Source organism: Cherax quadricarinatus, chromosome 10, assembly GCF_038502225.1.
Source record: "Cherax quadricarinatus isolate ZL_2023a chromosome 10, ASM3850222v1, whole genome shotgun sequence".
Classification (NCBI taxonomy): Eukaryota; Metazoa; Arthropoda; class Malacostraca; order Decapoda; family Parastacidae; genus Cherax; species Cherax quadricarinatus.
The window spans coordinates 10,557,229-10,577,430 of NC_091301.1; the positions used below are offsets into that span (position 1 = coordinate 10,557,229).

At 40.9% G+C, this 20,202-nt stretch overlaps 1 protein-coding gene across 1 annotated transcript; it reads right to left on the minus strand.

Annotated features, from left to right (window-relative positions):
* Nucleotides 1-1,842: 1,842 nt before the first annotated feature.
* On the minus strand, nucleotides 1,843-19,967 carry LOC128687941 (aldo-keto reductase family 1 member B1-like). Its single transcript, XM_053775563.2, has 9 exons — nucleotides 19,779-19,967; nucleotides 8,699-8,866; nucleotides 7,226-7,342; nucleotides 6,112-6,306; nucleotides 5,487-5,587; nucleotides 3,995-4,100; nucleotides 3,089-3,154; nucleotides 2,661-2,743; nucleotides 1,843-2,501 (listed from the first exon to the last, which is right to left on the minus strand). The coding sequence occupies exons 1-9, from the start codon at nucleotides 19,851-19,853 to the stop codon at nucleotides 2,459-2,461; spliced, it is 954 nt and encodes a 317-aa protein (XP_053631538.1). The 5' UTR covers nucleotides 19,854-19,967; the 3' UTR covers nucleotides 1,843-2,458.
* Between the last annotated feature and the right edge of the window lie 235 nt (nucleotides 19,968-20,202).

The window sequence follows — 20,202 nt, forward strand, 5'->3', positions numbered from 1 at the left end:
ATATATATATATTGGATTACCAAAACTGTTGTCCAGAGGGCTGAGGAGAGGAATGGTTGTTGAGGTGGTTCGGTCATGTAGAGAGAATGGAGCGAAACAGAATAACTTCAAGAGTGTATCAGTCTGTAGTGGAAGGAAGGCGGGGTAGGGGTCGGCCTAGGAAAGGTTGGAGGGAGGGGGTAAAGGAGGTTTTGTGTGCGAGGGGCTTGGACTTCCAGCAGGCATGCGTGAGCGTGTTTGATAGGAGTGAATGGAGACAAATGGTTTTTAATACTTGACGTGCTGTTGGAGTGTGAGCAAAGTAACATTTATGAAGGGATTCAGGGAAACCGGCAGGCCGGACTTGAGTCCTGGAGATGGGAAGTACAGTGCCTGCACTCTGAAGGAGGGGTGTTCATGTTGCAGTTTAAAAACTGTAGTGTAAAGCACCCTTCTGGCAAGACAGTGATGGAGTGAATGATGGTGAAAGTTTTTCTTTTTCGGGCCACCCTGCCTTGGTGGGAATCGGCCAGTGTGATAAAAAAAAATATATACACGCACACACAAAGCGCTTAGTTTTAACATTGTGAAAACATTCACCATTTAGTACATTGCTGGCGTCACCTTTGTAATAGCCTTTAATGAACACCTGATCCTGAAGGAGGAGAATCCTTCGAGACTCATAATTTACATGCTTCATAAGACCACCTGAACACCCGTCATGACGACCGCTCGTTAAGCATATTAATTATCTTAAATAACAATGTAGTTTCCTCACTGTTTCCTTCAAGAAGCTGCGAGAGAAGTTAAACATTTGGACCAACTGAGAAATTTTGAACCAGTACAAGCAGGCAGAGGTAAATGATAATATTTCGATCTGTACAATTATTATTGTGTATCTCTCGTAACACGAGAATGCCTCATCCGGCAGGCTTCAGATTTTCTATACTGGTGTATGGTAACTCGGTCAAGAGTCTTGGAACAATTGGAAGGTGCAGGTGACTTATGCCTTCCGCTGGCTTGCCGGTCAACCCCTTTAAAAAACTATGCTCATAGTTATAACCATTTTTAATAATATGGTGTTTCTTAAATTGGAAGTTTTTTTTTTTTTGTGCTGAATTTGAACTACGTAAGAGCCATCTTGCCAGTTTTATAAAAATGTATATAATTGGACTTCAGCACAAACTCAATAGTTTTTTCCTTATAGAGTTTCAACAAGTTATAAATAGAGCATAACTGGAAAAAAAATCTGAAAAAAATCTTAAAAACTTGAGTGATCTTCGTTGGTCTCGTCTAGAGTCTGTCTACTACACAACATTCATTCCTCGTAGTGACTATTTTCTGTGGTTCAAGTATTCGCTTTTATCCATCACAACACTTTTTATTTTACCCCAGTTTGCTTCACCAATTCGCTAAGTAAACTTCTATGTGACACAGTATCAAGGGATGAATGGGTGTGACACAGTATCAAGAGATCAAGGGGTGTGACACAGTATCAAGGGATCAAGGGGTGTGACACAGTATCAAGGGATCAAGGGGTGTGACACAGTATCAAGGGATCAAGGGGTGTGACACAGTATCAAGGGATCAAGGGGTGTGACACAGTATTAAGGGATCAAGGGGTGTGACACAGTATCAAGGGATGAATGGGTGTGACACAGTATCAAAGGATCAAGGGGTGTGACACAGTATCAAGGGATGAATGGGTGTGACACAGTATCAAGGGATCAAGGGGTTTGACACAGTATCAAGGGATCAAGGGGTTTCTTATAATCAGGAAATTTACAGACCGTCCATCCCTTTGCTTCCTCTGTAATACTTGCTAATTTATCGTATGTTTATTTATGATAAGCAAGCACACACTTCCATTTCTGAACATTTATTGGTATGCTGTGAGGAATTTAACACTTTCTAAATGTCCATAGTACAGTAAGTCTTGTAATGTTTTCCAGCACTTGACATGTTACACTCTCCTCCAGGACTCTGATCTGTAATTATTATTATATTCAGTGGAAAGTACTTAAACCTTAGAGGTCACATAGAACATGTGGAAAACAAATGGAGAAAAATGTGATATTTTATACGAGATTTTCACTGGCATAAAGTCACCCTTGTTGAGGGAACTCAGTTTTATGTTACCTTCCTTGAATACTGGTAATTAGTAGTAATTTATTTTGATATGTGTAGAGTAATTTGCACAGTTTCATTTTCTCTTTATTCTCATGGCGATATTCTACCTGGCACTGATGCCACTGACGTGAGACGTTCCATCGATAATCTCTGTTTATCGTTATAGTCACTCTCAGTGTTCGATGGCTAAGCTTGTTTTATCCTTCGTCTCATCTCTGGAACCTGCTCGTGAGCATCGTTCGGTGACGCTCTTACACTAAGTAGACGCAAGTGACCTCCGATGACACCCAGAAGATAACTGATAACTGACACTCGGGGAACAAGCTTGAGCCTTGTGCTTCATGGTTGATCAGTACTCATCGTGGAATGGAAAGTACGGGTGATCACTGGTCCTGAAGGAAGGAATGAATGTCGGTGAATATTCACTGGAGCATAAACATATGTCTTCATTTATACAATTTATAGGTGTAGATACGCTGAGATAAACACACCTCTGTGCACATGTAGAGAAAAATATATACGGTATATAACACTTGCGAATTACTACTTACTCAGCAACGGCACAGACGCGTCCATTGCAGTCCAGACTCTCCAAGAGTTTTATGTCCTCTGGCGACAACTGGAAGTCCCAGATCTGCAACACGTAAAATAATAATAGTAATATGAATTGCTGTAGCTTTGGAGACACCTAGAATTTGATGATAGGTGCATATTCACCTAACGTGATCAATCAAGCTGTTGTGCCCACGGCTCTACATGACGTAATGTCGTGCTGGCTTGATGAGGCTCTACACTGAGCAAAATTTTCTGCAACCTTTGTCTTTCCTTCACGGTGTGGCCTACATTGCAATACTTGCAGCGTATACTAACAACCAGGTTAACCAGAACAGTGTTAGGAGACCTGGTCTGAAACCGGGCCACAGGGAGGCGCTCCCTGCAACCACCAACAGGTTAAACTAAATTAAACCTTTTATCGTACCTGGAAATTCTCTTCGATGCGAGACTTGGTGACAGATTTTGGAATCACAATCAACCCTCGGTCAACCTGCGAAGATTTTCTTCCATATTATATCATCGATTTAACAAGAAACTCACATTTATTCAATACAATTTACATGTAAATAAAAATTCAAGTGCAAAAGTAGAATGTCTGCACTTCATCCGTATTTATTTAGTTACAAATTATTCATAACCATGACAAGTCACTTCATTAAACCCACCCAAAGTATACAGGTCACTTAACATTTCTTCTTCTTACCCGTAACCTTTTTCTCCACTGTTCTTTCCTTCCCCAGTCATACACATTGTACAGTCCTGCCAACCCTCATACAGCCTAGCAATAAAAATGATGTTTACTGACGGTAGTGTGAGGCGCCTTACTTCAAGACCAGTAACATCTGTTGTTAAACCAAGCCGATGAACTGCAGATTGTCATTTTGAGCAAATACATTGGTATAGATTGCTACCTAGTTTAACTTACTGAATTAAAACTACAACTCCCATACACGCTTATGTTCAGAATATTTTAAACCCTATAATATGAATACAAATAAATTCTCAATACACATACACATCTCGGTGTATATAAACCATGACATGCCCGAAATGATTCTATAACATATGGTTGTCCTTAGAATATATAAGATGTAATTCTAGAGGTGGATCAATACCCTGTAATTCAGATCACTAGTCACATTATTATGAGATCACTTGTTATAAAATACCTGTCACAGTGATAACATCTGTTATAGCATCACCGTGAAAACACCTGTTATAGCATCACCGTGAAAACACCTGTTATAGCATCACCGTGAAAACACCTGTTATAGCATCACCGTGACAACACCTGTTATAGAATCACCACTATAACATCTGTGTAGCTGACCTGGAAGCGGATGAGAATCTGTGCTGGCGACTTATTGTACTTCTGGGCGAGAGTCTTGACCTTAGGCTCCTCCGTCAGTACTGGGTCACCTGGCTTTGCCCACGGTCTGTTTGTGTCAGAAATAGGAACAGAAAAAGTTAGCATTGCGTGAAGAGAAGGGAGCTTTCTGTTTTTCTATCCTTGATCCATATGCCTAGATAATACACGGTAGTCCTTAATCTAGGTAGAAGTAAATAGGCCTTCTCAGCAGATAGCCTCGGTGTGGACTTCGAAATCCTCTGATATCTGTCATTCATATATACTCCCATCTACAAAATTACGTAAAGTTAACGTAAACATAATCAAAATGCCTTTATTATTTTTTTACCGTTTATCAATACATTATTCTAGTGGGCAGAGGCATTTTCGAACTTTTTACTGACTGCTGGCGTTTCTGCTCTGCAAGGAATCCCTTTATATCCCTTTTTCACTTGGGAAGTGAGTTCGCCTACACCTGCAGATTCTTAGAGGGATGATGCATGTAACACGGGAATTCAATGTTGAATAGACTCAATCATCCACTGATCTTTATTGTTTAAACTCAGGTGGGCATATATTTTCGATCCAGTGGCTGCATTGTTAGTTCAATATTGAGTAAGGGCAGAGAAAAACCACTGCCACTGATTTAAAGATTTATTCACGGTTGTTGATGTACAGTGGTTAATTTGGGATAAAAAAAAATATGTTATGACGTGCATCTCGCCTGGCTTTATTGTGGGTGTAGAGCAGGAGAGTGAGAAAGGTGTGTGACCAGCAGATGTAGGGTGGACCGGTCAACATGTGTTTTGTTTATTTCATGCTCGCCTATTACAAGACTCTAGTTTCGTTTAGTTTTTGTGTAATGCTTTTTATAGCAGATGTTGCAGGACACCATATGTATTGATGATGTGCAGTGAGGTATTTTTGGGGGTGTAAATATTTGCTTCAGTATATGCTTTCTCTTTAAAATTAGCCTTCATTCAACCTTTTTTTATGATCATCCATTGCGTGTATAATTCATATAGGCTACATCCTCAACGCTTTTCATTCAGTTTACGAGAGAGTCCGGCCCTAGCCTGGATTTAGTTTCAATATTTTGATTAAGGCCAATTTGTTTTGCCCATAGGCAGCTGTTCATCCCTGGAGGTCATACAGGAAGAGGTTTTATGCGCATAGTGGTTCTGTTTACTGTTACAGTGGAAACTAGCACAGTATTAATAAGTAACATACATGTGCAGCACTTGGGTATCTTTATTGGCGTTCCATATTCACAGAAAGCTTCTGCTGAATAAAGGCGAATATAACACGAGAGTGAAAATGGAGAGGTAATTTGGAGGTCAGTCCCTCAGGCTAGATAAGGGGGGGAGGGGTACTCGCCTTTCCACAGTGTTACCATAGATGGCGCTGTTTCCCAACAACGAGTGACACAACAATGAGTCAAGAGTCCTTACCCACCTCCACAGTTAGTACTCACCTGTCTGGAGACCCAAGAGGACTGTAGGCTGTAACAGTGATGTTTTTACTCTTGCAAAATTCAATCATTTTATTCTGAGGCAGATAGGGGTGTATTTCGATCTAGAATAGAAAATATTTTGTTAATTGAATCATTCCGTATTTCGATATCTAATATATTCCGTGTTGGTGGGAAATGTTTTGTACTAGAAAGATGACAAAATCTTGTCACTACCTCAAACATTTGTAAGAGTCGGTTCTCTAACATACTGCTGTGTTTACACAGTCGGTCAAGCGAGTTGAACTGCCCTTCCAATATTTTTTATCTGACTCACGAAATCGTAATAGGACGTTCGCCATGGGTTCAAACCCCACTCGTTCCGTGATTTATTTTTTTCCTGTTCGTATATATATAGAGTGGTTTAATTATACTAAATGTGTCTTAAGTCGGTCTAAATTTAATTACCATTATTAAACAAAAAAAGTCTTAATTTTGATATGTTCGTGGAGTTATTAAATCAATGAATTTACACTCGACTGATTTGGATAATCAGATCACAGACTGTGCCTGAAAAGCGTCACAGTGACATATACTGTTGTAGTTAATCTTTGGTCACAATGAATTTTCCAGCCCCACCATCACCCACCTGATTGTTAGCAATGGGGACCTTGGCCACCTTAAGAACACGTTCCAGTTGTTTCTTGTTGAAGTTGGAGACCCCGATGGACCTGGTGAGGCCCAACTTCACACACTCCTCCATTGCTTCCCAGGTTTCCACGTAATCAACGTCACTGTAGAGTCTCTTCCCAGTCGAGTCAGCTGGGAAGAGATCGCCTCCTTCCTGCGGGTTGAAAGGAGATGCGAGACTTAATTAATGGTACTGAGACCTGTGAGATTACACAGCTATAATGGTATCTAACGCTAAATACGAACCAACAGAAGAACTCCCGGAGTAAAATTATCTAACATAAATAAAAACTACTCGAGCGAACATGCTTAACAAATAAATGCATCACACTAAGTAAAATAATCCAAGTCAGAAAGAAAATAAAAGTGTTAACATCAAATACTCCCATAAAAGTTTCCTTTGAGACTGCGTTTGAGGAGATTGGGAGTGAGATGAAAGGTTTTAAAATACATTGAAGGGGTGTAGGAGTGAGCTAGAGGGTTTTAGATGTTCAATGACCGAGGAACTACTGAGTGAAGCTTTAAAAAACATCAAGTTGTTAAATGTTGTAGAGGGTTAGAGTAGGTAAGAATGAGATGTGGTGTTTGAATGTATCAACGAGATGCATTGTAATGTCCACACTTTCGGAAAGACCGCTAGGGAATGAGCGACAGTGCATGTATTTTCTGCTTTGTGTCAACCTAGCGAGAAACTTCCTATATGGCTAAAAAATATAAGATACAATGCAATTCTATCAAGCACACGAGACTCCCGATAACTGTTATCACTGAGAGACGTTACAGTCAGGTACTGAATAATGCAAGCCTTATCTGGCAAGACAGTAACTTCACATTTTTCGTTACGTATGTTACAGTGCAGCCCTTATCATTGTCAGTTATATTCTTATCCGTAGATAATTTTAATATTTTTGTAATTTATTGAGAGCTTTGACTAGTTCGCCCAATAATAAGTATTTTTAAGACGGGTACTTACGTCAATACTTTTGTTTATATCAGCACTGACCTTGAAACCCCTAGGCAAGCGTGTGAAGAGGTTGAGGTAGGTGAGATAAATAGCTTAGCAAGGCACTGACCTTGAAACCCGTGGGCCTGTGTATGAGGTAGAGGTCAAGGTAGTCGAGGCCAAGGTTTGTCAGGGTGGTCTTGAGGGCTGGCAGCACAGATGACCTCGAGTGGCAAGTATTCCACAGCTGGCCCAAAGAAAACCTTTAATTAACATCTGAAATTAGATATTTCAGTGTACAGTATCACATTACAGTAAATCACACACGTGTGTCATAATATGAAGGGAAATAAAGATTTTGGAAGTATAACTAACATAAGCCTTCTGTGATCCCTGGAAATAGATTAGTTAGGCAGTTGTAATTTTGTAACTATAAGAAGATAAAATGGTTTCATGAAAACAGGACGTACCTATACAATAAGTGTTGAAGTATGATTAACCTAGAGCCGGGCTCAGGAGTTTATGATTAACCTAGAGCCGGGCTCAGGAGTTTATGATTAACCTAGAGCCGGGCTCAGGAGTTTATGATTAACCTAGAGCCGGGCTCAGGAGTTTTACTGTAACCTTGAGCACTAATGTTTCCTAAATATATACAGAGTTTTATAACTGAAAATTTGAATTCTGTAACTTCTGCCTATGTAGTATGACGGCAAATGACTACCGATAATTAAGGAAAACTGTATCGAATGAATTCACGTGGAACACCTTTATGGTAAACTTTTCGGTCCTTGGACCTTCATCCCTTCAGTCACGTGTATTTGAAGTGATTAAGGCCCATGGTCCGAAAACTTTTTAATAAAGGTATCCCATGTGAATGCGGTTGCTTCCTTTTCCCTCAAGTCGCATCTTTTTCCTCGTGTTATTGCTGTATAAAGAAAAAACATCGACGCCAGATACTCTGACAAACTTCAAGTAGGTACTCTGAAACACCGGTACCTGTGACGTTCACCAGTGTAGATAACCATTATCTCCAGATAATGACCTCCTATTTATAGGCAGACTCGAAATTACTTTGGAGAGAATGAATATTTTTCGTAGAAGTGAATCACACTTTTAAGTCAGTTTCAGCTAGGATGAATAAGTGTAATTAACACTTGTCAGTGCTCAATAATAACCCACATTGAGACAAACTATATATTCCTACCCCCCTGCTGGCGTCCTCCAGATTCTTTTTTTTTTTTTCATTTTCTGTCTCCATGAGAGTTATTAATTGTAGATGAATGGTTCAGAGTTATTAATAAATATTAACTCGAATATTTCCACTTGTAGCATCCAGGCACCTTGACGAGTGCTACAAGCAAGACTCATAATTTTATGGGTTAATTTTTTTCCATATTTACACTATCGTTCATACTTTCGTCATTACCTTACCAGTTAAATCCCTTCGACATGAGGTGTTTTAATGCCTTGATCCACGGAATTAGAGCTATAATTTTCCTCTGATCAAACCTGACTACCTCTCATTCCCCAGTCGCTGTTAACCTGGTTTGCTGGCTTCCCTGTGGATATAATGTTGTCACTAGTTGTTAAGTGATGATCATACCTTGCTGGTGATGAAGAGTTCATCCCTGGTGACGGTACCGTCCTTGATGACAGCAGCGATGGCAACTCCCACTTCAGGTTCATTGCGGTACACGTGAGCACAGTCAATGTGACGGTAGCCAGCTGTGACGGCGTCTTTCACCGCTGCCGTCACCTCTCCTGGCTTAGACTGTCCCATACATTAACTCTCAGCGTAACTTAATCAAAAATACATATACACATACTTTCCACTCCGTGTTTGATTTTCACTGCATGTGAGATGAACTGCTTCATCTAAACACGACTGAAAGTAAATTTTATTACCATTTATGTATTTATTATGAAGCTGTATAAATCTGGAATAGTGGGGATCGTCCCAAAAAGGTTTTGAGCTCTTGATGATTGAACATCTAGCAGTCTGGTATAAACTTGACAGAACGGAGTGAAAACAAGGGTCTTTATGGTTAACGTGATGGACTATGAGTAAAGTAACATTTATGAAAAGATTCAAGAGTGAGGAATGGTGATGTCTGCACACTTCTGGTCGGAGACGATCAGTGTCTTACAAAATATATATTTATTTTTAATAGAAAGCACGAAAATATAATTCTTTAGATACTCATATATCATTACTAATTAAAAACACTGCATAAGCAGATAAAGAAAAAAATAACATTGAAAAATGCCAAAGGCTTATAAAATTTCGTTATTAAATAGAGATGTTAGGTTAGGTAAGATTCGCCAGTAAAGAGGACAAATGCTTTGTGATGTGGTTGTAAGTCTCATGTTGACCCGACACTGGAGATTTTGGTCATACGACAGAGGCCTTCAGCTAGCTCCCGACTCATCCCTTGAAAAACTAATAATAACATTAACTATTTGTATAATTCATATTTTCCTGCAATATTATTCATTGTCTCCGGAGAAATTCAAGCCAATGATGATTCCCAGTTTGAAGGCATTTCCAAATCTAAAAACTCGTCATTCAAGAAAGTTTGTAATGTTTGGTCTACATATAGTGTATGTGTGAGCAGACATTTTCTGTGATGACAGTGAGCCAATCGGAACTTGGATTTTCCGGTGACTGATGCCCACTGTAATATACCTTAGAATATAGGATTATTTATTATATTATTAATAAAATATGAAGCATACAAGTAGTTGTAATTGATATTGAAAGCATCTGAGATTAATATATATATATATATATATATATATATATATATATATATATATATATATATATATATATATAATATATATATATATATATATAATATATATGCAAAACAACCACTCTGAAAGAATAGAGAAATTCCAAGCGCTTTCGTGACTACTCACATTATCAAGGAACTAGTTCCTTGATAATGTGAGTAGTCACGAAAGCGCTTGGAATTTCTCTATTCTTTCAGAGTGGTTGTTTTGCATATTTTGAAATCACCTGTTTACTGTGATCTTATTGCATATATATATATATATATATATATATATATATATATATATATATATATATATATATATATATATCTTTCTTTCTTTCAACACACCGGCAGTATCCCACCGAGGCAGGGTGGCCCAAAAGGAAAAACGAAAGTTTCTCCTTTTGCATTTAGTAATATATACAGGAGAAGAGGTTACTAGCCCCTTGCTCCCGGGATTTTAGTCGCCTCTTACAACACGCATGGCTTACGGAGGAAGAATTCTGTTCCACTTCCCCATGGAGGTAAGATGAAATAAACAAGAACAAGAACTAGAAAGAAAATAGAAGAAAACCCAAAGGGGTGTGTATATATATGCTTGTACATGTATGTGTAGTGTGACCTAAGTGTAAGTAGAAGTAGCAAGACGTACCTGAAATCTTGCATGTGTATGAGACAGAAAAAAAAAAGACACCAGCAATCCTACCATCGTGTAAAACATATATATATATATATATATATATATATATATATATATATATATATATATATATATATATATATATATATATATATATATATATATAACTACTTTGCCGAGTTTCTGCTTATATTATAGTAACATTCTTAGTTAGGGGTTATAAAATATGTTTTTCAGCTAGGTTACGCTATGGAGATCAGAGAAGGTTGCTAGTGTACATTGGTGACTGTAGAGTAATTTAGTTATGAGAGTTTGAGATTTTAAATAAGGACTATGCAAGTTTTGTCAGGGGGATGAGTAACTTTATTTTGTTTTAACTATTTTCCTTGATGCATATTCGTTTTGAAAAAAAGGATCATATACTAGTAGGATTCTTTGATACTCATAGTATTGCTTCAGCAAAATTTATATATATATATATATATACCTCATTCCAGCTACAGATATATATACTTATATATATATATATATACCCCATTCCAGCTACAGAGGTGGTACTTCCCTATATTTTATATATATATATATATATATATATATATATATATATATATATATATATATATATATATATATATATATATATATATATATATAATTTTCTCTTATACATTTAAAAATATATTTTTTGACCTATGTTAATGTAAAAATTAATGATTTTGTATCAAAAGAACCGTAGAAAACTTACCTAACCTTATTATAACACGCGCAATTTAATTTAAACTAATCCAGATAAATATATTTTATTAGGCAGAGCTGGTGATGTGCTACATCAGAGAAAATAATTGCCATCCTCTTCCCAAACTTAAGTGAGAAGAAAATCGAATATAATGTGATCTTTAGATTTTTACGTGGCGGATGGAAAAGCCAGCGGAAGGTCTCAATCAAAGAATCAAAAGCTCCAGTTAACGGATTACCATATGATGACTAGCTAATTGGATTAGGACACACTTGTTTCCTGACGAGAAAACTCCATCACCCATTGCGTAACCTTAAGTGGATATTTATCACATTACCTCACGCATGTAAATCACGCTAATATTCATGCTCTTTAAAAATTACGTCACTTAGATATATTAAATATTTCTCTATTTTATATTTAGTGTTAATATTGTAGCATGGTCAACATTATTTTATATTTACTGGAAAATATGGACACACACACACATTGATGTGAAGCTAATGAGGAGAATTCAAACGGATGAGGATCGGGTAGAACTAGAAAGGGATCTGGACAGGCTGCAAGCCTGTCCAGAAACTGGCTGCTGGAGTTTAACCCCACCAAGTGTAAAGTCATGAAGATTGGGGAAGGTCAGAGGAGACCGCAGGCTAGGAGACCAAATGCTGCAAACCTCAGTCAAGGAAAAGGCTCTTGAGGCGAGTATCATACCGAACACATCTCCTGAGGCGAACATCAACCAAATACCTGCTGCAGCATGTGGGCGCCTGGCAAACCTAAGAATAGCATTTCAACACCTGAGTAAGGAGTCATTCAAGACATTACACCGTATACGTCAGGCCCTTATTGGAGTATGTAGCACCAGTCTGGAGGCAGGATCCATGCTTAGGTTTAAGAAGAGATACGTATGATAAAGCTCATGGAGCAGGGAGAGATGGGCCTAGTAGTGAGTACAAATAGGTGAGTTCACACACACACACACACACACATACACACACACAAATCTGACCCGAAACTGTTGTACAGCCACATCAGGAGGAAAACAACAGTCAAGGACCAGGTAATCAGGCTAAGGAAGGAAGGAGGAGAGACAACAGGAAATGACCGTGAAGTATGTGAAGAACTCAACAAGAGATTCAAAGAAGTGTTCACAGAGGAGACAGAAGGGACTCCAGAAAGACGGAGAGGTGGGGCACACCACCAAGTGCTGGACACAGTGCACACAACCGAGGAAGAAGTGAAGAGGCTTCTGAGTGAGCTAGATACCTCAAAGGCAATGGGGCCAGATAACATCTCCCCATGGGTATTGAGAGAGGGAGCAGAGGCGCTATGTGTACCCCTAACAACAATATTCAATACATCTATCGAAACAGTGAGATTGCCTGAGGCATGGAAGACAGCAAATGTAGTCCCAATCTTTAAAAAAGGAGACAGACATGAAGCATTAAACTACAGACCAGTGTCACTGGCATGTATAGTATGCAAAATCATGGAGAAGATTATCAGGAGAAGAGTGGTGGAACACCTAGAAAGGAATGATCTCATCAACAGCAGCCAGCATGGTTTCAGGGACGGGAAATCCTGTGTCACAAACCTACTGGAGTTCTATGACATGGTGACAGCAGTAAGACAAGAGAGAGAGGGGTGGGTGGATTGCATTTTCTTGGACTGCAAGAAGGCGTTTGACACAGTTCCACACAAGAGATTGGTGCAAAAACTGGAGGACCAAGCAGGGATAACAATGGATCAGGGAATACTTGTCAGGAAGACAGCAGCGAGTCATGGTACGTGGCGAGGTGTCAGAGTGGGCACCTGTGACCAGCGGGGTCCCGCAGGGGTCAGTCCTAGGACCAGTGCTGTTTCTGGTATTTGTGAACGACATGACGGAAGGAATAGACTCTGAGGTGTCCCTGTTTGCAGATGACGTGAAGTTGATGAGAAGAATACACTCGATCGAAGACCAGGCAGAACTACAAAGGGATCTGGACAGGCTGCAGACCTGGTCCAGCAATTGGCTCCTGGAGTTCAATCCCACCAAGTGCAAAGTCATGAAGATTGGGGAAGGGCAAAGAAGGCCGCAGACGGAGTACAGTCTAGGGGGTCAGAGACTACAAACCTCACTCAAGGAAAAAGATCTTGGGGTGAGTATAACACCAGGCACATCTCCTGATGCGCACATCAACCAAATAACTGCTGCAGCATATGGGCGCCTAGCAAACCTCAGAACAGCATTCCGACATCTTAATAAGGAATCGTTCAGGACCCTGTACACCGTATACGTTAGGCCCATATTGGAGTATGCGGCACCAGTTTGGAACCCACACCTAGCCAAGCACGTAAAGAAACTAGAGAAAGTGCAAAGGTTTGCAACAAGACTAGTCCCAGAGCTAAGAGGTATGTCCTACGAGGAGAGGTTAAGGGAAATCAACCTGACGACACTGGAGGACAGGAGAGATAGGGGGGACATGATAACGACATACAAAATACTGAGAGGAATTGACAAGGTGGACAAAGACAGGATGTTCCAGAGATTGGACACAGTAACAAGGGGACACAGTTGGAAGCTGAAGACACAGATGAATCACAGGGATGTTAGGAAGTATTTCTTCAGCCACAGAGTAGTCAGTAAGTGGAATAGTTTGGGAAGCAATGTAGTGGAGGCAGGATCCATACATAGCTTTAAGCAGAGGTATGATAAAGCTCACGGCTCAGGGAGAGTGACCTAGTAGCGATCAGTGAAGAGGCGGGGCCAGGAGCTCGGACTCGACCCCCGCAACCTCAACTAGGTGAGTACAACTAGGTGAGTACACACACACACACACACACACACACACACACACACACACACACACACACAAGACAAGGGGAAAAAAAGCAATTGAAAGCATCATGAAAGCAATAGGAGAAGACGACATGACCCAGCTGGAAAATTTTCGGAGAATATTGGGGTTTGTAAAAAAAAGAACCCGGCCAGTGAGAGTGACCTTCAAGGCAGAAGCGACTCGGACCAGGATCCTGCAGGAGAAAGCACGATTAAGGGACATGCCTGCATACAGGAAGGTGTATCTCGACCGCGACAGAACACAAGAAGAAAGGCAGAAACTGAGAGAGATGGTACAAAGGCGAAAGGAGGAAAGAGAGGGGATGGAGAAGACAGACAGGAGATCCCAGACCCAGGAAGAAGATCAAATACAGCCTCCCTCACAACTTCCTATAGAAGCCTCCCAACCAGGTCAACCCCAGTGCAACCAAACACTCTAAATCAAAACACTCATGCCACATCCAATGCCCCCACCCACTACATTACAAACTCCACCCCCACAGCAACAACCCATAGTTCCTTACCAGATCTCCCACTTCCCCAACCCCAATATACCTCCCAGACCACAGTCTTAGAAAAGAAGTTGAAGGTGGGGTATACAAATGCAGATGGAATAACAAACAAGTATGAGGAGTGGCGCGAAAGAATCAAAGAGACATCTCCAGACATAATAGCACTCACAGAAACAAAACTCACCAGAATAATAACAGATTCAATCTTTCCATCCGGATATCAAATCCTCAGGAAAGACAGAGGGAGGAGAGGGGGAGGAGGAGTTGCACTGCTCATTAAAAACCAGTGGGGTTTTGAGAAAATGGAAGGACTGGCTGGCACATTACTATAGTAATGTACAACCCACCACAGAACTGCAGGAGGCCAAGAGAAGAATACGATGTGAGCAACAGAGCAATGATCGACACACTAGCCGAGGTGGCCAGGAGAGCACACATGGGGGGAGCAAAGTTACTAGTTATGGGTGATTTCAATCACAAGGAGATTGACTGGGAAAACCTGGAGCCCCATGGGGGTCCCGAAACATGGAGAGCCAAGATGATGGATGTGGTACTGGAAAACCTCATGCATCAACATGTTAGAGACACTACCAGAGAGAGAGGAGAGGATGAACCAGCAAGGCTGGACCTTGTATTCACCATGAGTAGTTCGGACATCGAGGGTATCATGTATGAAAGGCCCCTGGGAGCTAGTGATCATGTGGTTCTGTGCTTCGACTGCATAGTTGAGCTCCAAGTGGAGAGAGTAGCAGGAATAGGCTGGGAAAAACCAAACTACAAAAGGGGGAACTACTCAGGCATGAGGAACTTCCTTCAAGATATTCAGTGGGAGAGGGAACTGACAGGAAAACCAGTACAAGAAATGATGGACTATGTAGCAACAAAATGCAAGGAGGCAGAGGAGAGGTTTGTTCCCAAGGGAAACAGAAATAATGGGGGGAAGAACAGAACGAGTCCTTGGTTCACCCAAAGGTGTAGGGAGGCAAAAACTAGGTGTACTAGAGAATGGAAAAGGTACAGAAGACAGAGAACTCAGGAAAATAAAGAAATCAGCCGAAGAGCCAGAAACGAATATGCACAGATAAGAAGGGAGGCTCAGAGACAATATGAAAATGACATAGCATCAAAAGTAAAGACTGACCCAAAGCTGTTGTACAGCCACATCAGGAGGAAAACAACAGTCAAGGACCAGGTAATCAGACTGAGGAAGGGTGATGGGGAATTCACAAGAAACGACCGAGAGGTTTGTCAGGAGCTCAACACAAGATTTAAAGAGGTATTTACAGTGGAAACCAGTAGGACTCCAAGAAATCAGAACTGGGGGGCACACCAGCAAGTGCTGGATGAGGTACATATAACCAAGGAGGAGGTGAAGAAGCTGCTATGCGAACTTGACACCTCAAAGGCGGTGGGACCAGACAACATCTCTCCATGGGTCCTTAAAGAGGGAGCAGAGATATTGTGTGAGCCATTAACAAAGATCTTCAACACATCATTTGAAACTGGGCAACTCCCTGAGGTATGGAAAATGGCAAATGTAGTCCCAATTTTTAAAAAGGGAGACAGACATGAGGCACTAAACTACAGACCTGTATCACTAACGTGTATAGTATGCAAGGTCATGGAGAAGATCATCAGGAGGAGAGTGGTGGGGCACCTGGAAAGAAACAAGGGTATAATTGACAACCAGCACGGTTTCAGGGAAGGAAAATCCTGTGTCACAAACCTACTAGAGTTTTATGACAAGGTGACAGAAGTAAGACAAGAGAGAGAGGGGTGGATCGACTGCATATTTTTGGACTGCAAGAAGGCCTTCGACACAGTTCCTCACAAGAGGTTACTGCAAAAGCTAGAGGATCAGGCACACATAACAGGAAAGGCACTGCAATGGATCAGAGAATATCTGACAGGGAGGCAACAACGAGTCATGGTACGCGACGAGGTGTCAGAGTGGGCGCCTGTGACAAGCGGGGTTCCACAGGGGTCAGTCCTAGGACCTGTTCTGTTCTTGGTATATGTGAACGACATAACGGAAGGGATAGACTCAGAAGTGTCCTTGTTTGCAGATGATGCGAAGTTAATGAGAAGAATCAAATCGGACGAGGATCAGGCAGGACTACAAAGAGACCTGGACAGGCTACAAGCCTGGTCCAGCAACTGGCTCCTTGAATTTAACCCTGCCAAATGCAAAGTCATGAAGATTGGGGAAGGGCAAAGAAGACCGCAGACACAATATAGTTTAGATGGCCAAAGACTGCAAACCTCACTCAAGGAAAAAGATCTGGGGGTGAGTATAACACCGAGCATATCTCCTGAGGCACACATCAATCAGATAACTGCTGCAGCATACGGGCGCCTGGCAAACCTACGGATAGCGTTCCGATACCTCAGTAAGGATTCGTTTAAGACTCTGTATACCATCTACGTCAGGCCCATACTGGAGTATGCAGCACCAGTTTGGAATCCACACCTAGTCAAGCACGTCAAGAAATTAGAGAAAGTGCAAAGGTTTGCAACAAGACTAGTCCCAGAGCTACGGGGATTGTCCTACGAAGAAAGGTTGAGGGAAATCGGCCTGACGACACTGGAGGACAGGAGGTCAGGGGAGACATGATAACGACATATAAAATACTGCGCGGAATAGACAAGGTGGACAAAGACGGGATGTTCCAGAGATGGGACACAGACACAAGAGGTCACAATTGGAAGTTGAAGACTCAGATGAATCAAAGGGATGTTAGGAAGTATTTCTTCAGTCATAGAGTAGTCAGGCCATGGAATAGCCTAGAAAGGGATGTAGTGGAGGCAGGAACCATACATAGTTTTAAGGCGAGGTATGATAGAGCTCATGGGGCAGGGAGAGAGAGGACCTAGTAGCAATCAGCGAAGAGGCGGGGCCAGGAGCTGTGACTCGACACCTGCAACCACAAATAGGTGAGTACAAATAGGTGAGTACACACAGGCTGGACACGTGGTCCAGCCACTGGCTTCTCGAATTCAACCCTTCCAAATGCAAAGTCATGAAGATTGGAGAAGGGCAAAGAAGACCGCAGACGGAGTATAGGCTAGGTGGCCAACGACTGCAAACCTCGTTAAAGGAGAAAGATCTTGGCGTGATTATAACACCGAACACGTCTCCGGAAGCACACGTCAACCAGATAACTGCTGCAGCATATGGGCGCCTGGCAAACCTGAGATTAGCATTCTGATACCTAAGTAAAGAATCTTTCAAGACACTGTACTCCGTGTACGTCAGGTCCACACTGGAGTATGCAACACCAGTTTGGAACCTGCACCGTGTCAAGCACGTTAAGAAATTAGAGAAAGTGCAAAGGTTTGCAACAAGGTTAGTTCCAGAGCAAAGGGGAATGTCCTATGAAGAAAGGTTGAGGGAAATCGGCCTGACGACACTGGAGGGATAGGGGAGGCATGATAACGACATACAAAATACTGCGTGGAATAGACAAGGTGGACAGAGACAGGATGTTCCAGAGAGGGGACACAGAAACAAGGGGTCACTCTTGGAAGCTGAAGACTCAGATGAGTCACATGGATGTTAGGAAGCAGTTTATCAGCTATAGAGTGGTCAGGAAGTGGAACAGTCTGGCGAGCGATGTAGTGGAGGCAGGTACCATACATAGCTTTAAGACGAGGTATGATAAAGCTCGTGGAGCAGGGAGAGAGAGGACCTAGTAGTGATCAATGAAGAGGCAGGGCCAAGAGCTGAGCCTCGACCCTTGCAACTACAATTAGGTGAGTACACACACACATACACACACACACACACACACACATATATATATATATATATATATATATATATATATATATATATATATATATATATTATATATATATATATTTATATATATATATATGGTAGGTAGTAGGTTGGTAGACAGCAACCATCCAGGGAGGTACTACCGTCCTGCCAAGTGAGTGTAAAACGAAAGCCTGTGATTGTTTTACATGATGGTAGGATTGCTGATGTCTTTTGTCTGTCTCATAAATATGCAAGATTACAGGCATGTCTTGCTACTTCTACTTACACTTAGGTCACACTACACATACATGTACACATTTATTTATACACACTCATCTGAGTTTTCTTTGATTTTATCTTAATAGTTCTTGGTCTTATTACTTTTCCTTTTATATCCATGGGGAAGTGGAATAAGAATCTTTCCTCCGTAAGCCATGCGTGTTGTAAAAGTCAACTAAAATGCCGGGAACAATGGGCTAGTAACCCCTTTTCCTGTAAAGATTACTAAAAAGAATAAGAAGAAAATTGTTTTCTTTCTTTTTTGGGTCACCCTGCCTCGGTGGGAGACGGCCGACTTTTTCAAAAAAAAAAAATATATATTTCTTTCTTCTTTCAACACACCAGCCGTATCCCACCGAGGCGGGGTGGCCCAAAAGGAAAAACGAAAGTTTCTCCTTTTACATTTAGTAATATATACAGGAGAAGAGGTTACTAGCCCCTTGCTCCCGGCATTTTAGTCGCCTCTTACAACACGCATGGCTTACGGAGGAAGAATTCTGTTCCACTTCCCCATGGAGATAAGAGGAAATAAACAAGAATAAGAACTAGAAAGAAAATAGAAGAAAACCCAGAGGGGTGTGCATATATGTGCTTGTACATGTATGTGTAGTGTGACCTAAGTGTAAGTAGAAGTAGCAAGACGTACCTGAAATCTTGCATGTTCATGAGACAGAAAAAAGGACACCAGCAATCCTACCATCATGTAAAACAATTACAGGCTTTCGTTTTACACTCACTTGGCAGGACGGTAGTACCTCCCTGGGCGGTTGCTGTCTACCAACCTACTACCTATAATTATATATATGTATATATATATATTATATATATGTATATATATATATATATATATATATATATATATACATATATATGCAATAAGATCACAGTAAACAGTGATTTTAAAATATGCAAAACAACCACTATGAAAGAGTAGTGAAATTCCAAACGCTTTCGTGACTACTCACATTGTTCCTTGACAATGTGAGTAGTCACGAATGCGCTTGGAATTTCACTACTCTTTCATAGTGGTTGTTTTGCATATATATATATATGTATATATATATATATATATATATATATATATATATATATATATATATATATATATATATATAATATGCATAGTCTTTGAGAAACAAACTGAGGACTTACTTTCCACGTCCCTAGACCAAGTATCGGGATTGACTTCCCGTTAGAGAAGTTGATGGTGCGACCTAGAGCAGCCATTAGGAAGTGGATTGAAGGAACAAGTAGACTAGAGGAGGTATGTGTGCGTGTGTCACCCCGGCGCCTCAACTTCTGGAACAGTAAGCTTCACTCTCGCTCACTGAATACTCACCAACCACACTCTCAACCCCCAACATCATCTACCTTATCTCCAGCCCACGTAGCAGCTAACCTTGGTAAGGAATAACCAACAGGTTACATCTGAATATCATGTGACTTCAGAATACTGTGACCTCCCTCACATTATGTGACTTTATTACTGGAAGGCACAGCATCACGTGACACGAGCATTGGAAGGTAATAAGTGCGTGAGAAGAGCGCTGGAAGACGACTACAGTAGAAGGTTGAA